Source organism: Orycteropus afer, unplaced genomic scaffold (genome assembly GCF_000298275.1).
Source record: "Orycteropus afer afer isolate SDZICR_OR568_19922 unplaced genomic scaffold, OryAfe1.0 scaffold00431, whole genome shotgun sequence".
Taxonomy (NCBI): Eukaryota; Metazoa; Chordata; class Mammalia; order Tubulidentata; family Orycteropodidae; genus Orycteropus; species Orycteropus afer.
In genome coordinates, this window is record NW_006922018.1 from 2,315,674 (window position 1) to 2,320,133 (window position 4,460).

At 39.4% G+C, this 4,460-nt stretch overlaps 1 protein-coding gene across 1 annotated transcript in view; it reads right to left on the bottom strand.

The window, feature by feature from the left end:
• Positions 1 to 4,460, bottom strand: part of EIF2AK3 (eukaryotic translation initiation factor 2 alpha kinase 3) — a 96,241-nt gene that overhangs the window by 2,806 nt on the left and 88,975 nt on the right. The window contains exon 14 of the mRNA XM_007954106.1: positions 2,856 to 2,957. Within this exon, the coding sequence (XP_007952297.1) occupies positions 2,856 to 2,957 (102 nt within the window). The remainder of the gene's footprint in view (positions 1 to 2,855; positions 2,958 to 4,460) is intronic.

The following is a 4,460-nucleotide window of genomic DNA, read 5'->3' on the forward strand; positions in this document are numbered from 1 at the left end:
CACATTGTACAACCATCACCACTATCTGATTCCAGAATATTTTCATCACCCAAAAGGAGCCCTGTATCTATTAAGCAGTCACCTTCCATACTCCCCTTTTCCAGTCCCTACTGCTGTCGTTAGGTGCTGTCCAGTCATTTCCTACTCACAGTGACCTTACACACAACAGAACGCAACACTGCCCAGTCGTGCACCATCCTCACAAACCTTGCTGTGCTTGAACCTATCATCGCAGACACTGTGTCAATCCATCTCGTTGAAGGTCTTCCCCCTTTTCACTGACCGTCTACTTTACCAAGAATGATATTCCTCTCCAAGGATGGGTTCCATCTGACAACATGACCAAAGTACGTTGGCAACCACTAATCTGCTCTCTGTCATATAGCATGCGGTCTTTTGCATCTGATGTCTTTCACTTGGCATAATGTTTTCAAGGTTCATCTATGTTGTGGTCTGTATCAGTACTTCATTTGTTTATATTGCCAAATAATATCCCAAATATGGATATAACACACTTTGTTCATTCATTCACTGATGGACATATAGGTTGTTTCTACTTTTAGGCTATTATGAATAATGTTATTATGAACTTTTGTTTACAAGTTTTTATGTGGACATACATTTTCAATTCTCTTGAGTATACACCTAGGAATGGAATTGCTGGGTCATATGAGAAACTGCCAAACTGGCTGAATCATTTTATAATGTCATTGGCAATGTACAACGGTTCCAATTGCTCCACAATCTCACCAATATTTATTATTGTTGGCTGCATGATTAAGCCAGCTCTAGGGGGTATGAAAGGAGCCCTGGTGGTAAACTTGTTGAGTGCTCAACTGCGAACTGAAAGGTTGGTGGTTCAAACCCACTCAGTAGCTCCATGGAAGAGAGACCTGGTGATGTGCTCCCGTAAAGATTACAGCCTAGAAATTCCTATGGGGCAGTTCTACTCTGCCACTTGGAGTCTGTGAGTCAAAATCAACTCAGGGGAACTTAACAACACTAACAACAAGGGGATAAAAAGTGGTATCTCATTACGATTTGCATTTCCCTTTGGACTAATGATGTTGAGCATTTTTTCATGTACTCTTTGCCGTATGTATTGTGATGGTTATGTTTTTGTGTCAACTTGGCTGGGCCTGGTTGAGTGGCTGGCAGCTGGTGGTAGTTATTCCCCGTGATGAGACTGGCAATCAACTCCATTGTGGGAACTACCACAAGCAGTTGAGTGGCCGCATTAGGGATGTAGTCTGCTTCCTGTGTATAAGGAGAAGCCTTGGGAACGGTCTCCAGCATATGGAGCACTTGAACCCTGCATGTAGCCATGTTGTTGTTCAGCAGCCTGCCTTGCTATGCCAACCTTGGGACTTTCAATGGACTTGAATTAATGGCCTGCCATGTGGTTTGGTAACAAAAAGGCTGTGCCTTTTTACTTGTCAACCTTGGGCTTCTTAGCCTCAGCAGCCAGCAGCTGTCTGAAGAAATGCCTGTAGCTCCAGTGGGCCGGGAGCAGGAGGCAGAGCTGGATCCCAAGGTTGAGGGGCTTTCACCCAGCCCCTAGGGCTTGGCACTTTGAACGTGGACTTAAAGCTTCCAAATTGTAAGAATAAACTCCTGTTTGTTGAGACCATCCCATTTGTGGTATATTCTTGTCAGAGCAGCACTAGGTAACCAGAAAATGTGTGTGTGTGTGTATACATATATGCATTATTATTTTTTTAAAAAATACATTTTATTGAAATATAATTTATGTGCAGTGAAAGACACAAAACTAAAGTGACATGAGGCCATATGTATATTTTCTCTGGAGAAATATCTATTGAAATCCTTTGACCATTTATAAATTGGGTTGTCTTTTTATTGTTGAATTATAAGAGTTCTTTATATATTCTGGATACTAGACCCTTATCAGATATATGATTTGTAATTTTTTTTCTCCTTCCTGTAGGTTGTCTTTTCATTTTCTGACAGTCTTTTAATGCACTTAGAACTACATACATTTTTATGTCATTCTGATTCTCAGTCCTTCACATATGTTGGACCTGTTTTACTTCCCTTTGTAGATACTTTTAGGGCCTTTATCATTGATATTCTGAAATTTAGCCATTTTTGTTTTTTCCCTTTATTGTACAAAACACTTGGTAGGTCCTTTCAATTAGAGTATGTGAGTCCTTTGGTTCTATGGGAGAACTTCATTCTGTTCTACCATGGCCAGAAGTCAATAGACAAGGTCTAAAATGGATGAAATGTTGAAAAGGGCATACACTTTGGATATATGGAGGAAAGCGTGAGGGACAACAGCTAGAAGAGATGACGGTGACCGTTTATGGAGGATCGGGAAGAATGTGACAAAGGACTACTTTAAGAGACTTAGTACTATCTGCCTTAAAAGATTCCATTATGGTTTACTTTTAAAGGAAAAAGAAAGTGAATTATGTGTAATTTGGTAGCTCGTAAGGGTAGGCGTACGTGGCCACTTGTCCTCTGGAAAATTCTTCTCTGACCAAGCACTACCACCATTACTGCTGCCCCCCACAATATTACCCCACATTTTCCCCTACCCTGCATTTATCACAAATGTATTAAACAAGACATTGTTTAAGTGACAAATTTAAGCAAAGAAAAAATTCCACTAAACGGTTTTTGAAGATTAAAACTCTAAATGGAAGCAAACAGTCTTCAAATCCTCTCAGTATTTCTCACATGACCTCTTTTACTTCTAATTACTTGTCTGCTGGTATTAAGAATAATTTAACCTTACTCTAAAACTCTTTCTTTCGAGAATTTTAGGCTCTTTTCTTTTGCAATCATTCCCCCCCTCTCCCCGGAGGTTGCTGGGGAGTGGTGGTACTTACTCTGACCCTCTCCATCTGTGTGCTGAATGGGTACAGCAATTCAAATAGAATCAGGCCTAAAGAAAAGATGTCCACTTTGTGAGAGTAGTTGTTTCCGTGAATCTGAAACCCACACAAAGAAATATAAAACAAAAATTAATATAGAGATGGTATAATTGATGCTATGGTATTTGAGTAATCCCAAGGTTTACTTAGTTACTTCTTGATTTAAATGTAATTGTCTCCGTAAAAAATGCTAGCAAAGAGTTAATAAATCTTCCAAGTCTCTTTTCTTCAGCTCACCACACCAAGAGTAATTAAACTACTCAGCATTACAGAAGGAAAGCCTGAGTACAGCATAGAGATATGCATCAGTAAAATAGGCCAGCAGAAACCTGGAGCCTTGCAATGCTAAAAAAGTTGGTGGGAGCCAGTAAAAGCTGCTGGTCTGCCCCCGAGGTGAAGTTTTTCAAAGCAAGCACTATCTGAAGCACATCTCTCATTTCTAATCATCTTAGTCCTCACCCATTTTTATGAGAAAATCTTCATTACTCCAAACCACTAATCAACTGTGCTGAGCCCTCATTATGGCATTTAATCACGGACTGCTTTGCATTCTTGCTTGTATTTTTCAAGTGTCTATTTCTTATTCTTCACAGCTAGATTATAAAGTCCTGGAGGGATGGGAACTGCTTCTTTTGTATTCTCATCAGCCAGCACTGGGCTAAGTATAGAGAAGGCCCTCAATAAATACTTATTTGTTAAAATGAACAAATAAATTACAGCTGGACTACTCTAATAAACAAAGCCTTATTCAAATTAAAAGTGCCCTCCTGGGATCACAAGAACTTTACTTATTTGTGAATGCTACTACTTTTAGGCAGCTAACTTGACATTTGACAAACTGTTAAAGAGAAGTGTCCTTTTGGAAGTGCTCCACACAAGGACTTCTTCAGCGGTTGGGGTAGTTACAAGGGGCTTGCCAAGGCTCATGATGCCCTTCACCTCCTCTCTAAACTTCACTTGGTATCTGTCTCTCTGGACTGACTGGTCTTTTACCTACTGTAGCTATCTGAATCCTCTTAACTCATCCCTGGGGTTTGGGAAGTATCCAAAGAAAATAAGTTCAAAAACAATGCTTATAAGGATAAGAGAATATAAATTGACACAATTTCATGAAAAGTAACTTGATAATATTATATCTTACACATATTGACTCCCACTTAATGATCACACTTAAATTCATCTATTCTAGGGCACATGGGACTGTGGACAGACTTGCATACAAGGACAGCTAACCAAGTGTTATTTCCAATAGCAAAATGTACAAGTAACTAAGTGTCCGAAAGTAATGCTGAATAAATTGCTTAACAGAGAGAATACTACTGCAGCCAAAAATGTTTCCTAAGAACATTTAATAACATAGGAGATGGTTATATATATATATTTTTTAAATTTTATTTTACTTTGATTTGGGTGAAGATTTACAGAGCAAATTCACTTTCCATACAGCAGTTCACATATACATTGTCGCATGTCATTGACCACAGTTTACCACAATGCAGCAGCTCCCCTCCCACTTCCTCCCCATAGTTACCTCTTCCCAGTGTCCATCCCTCCATACTC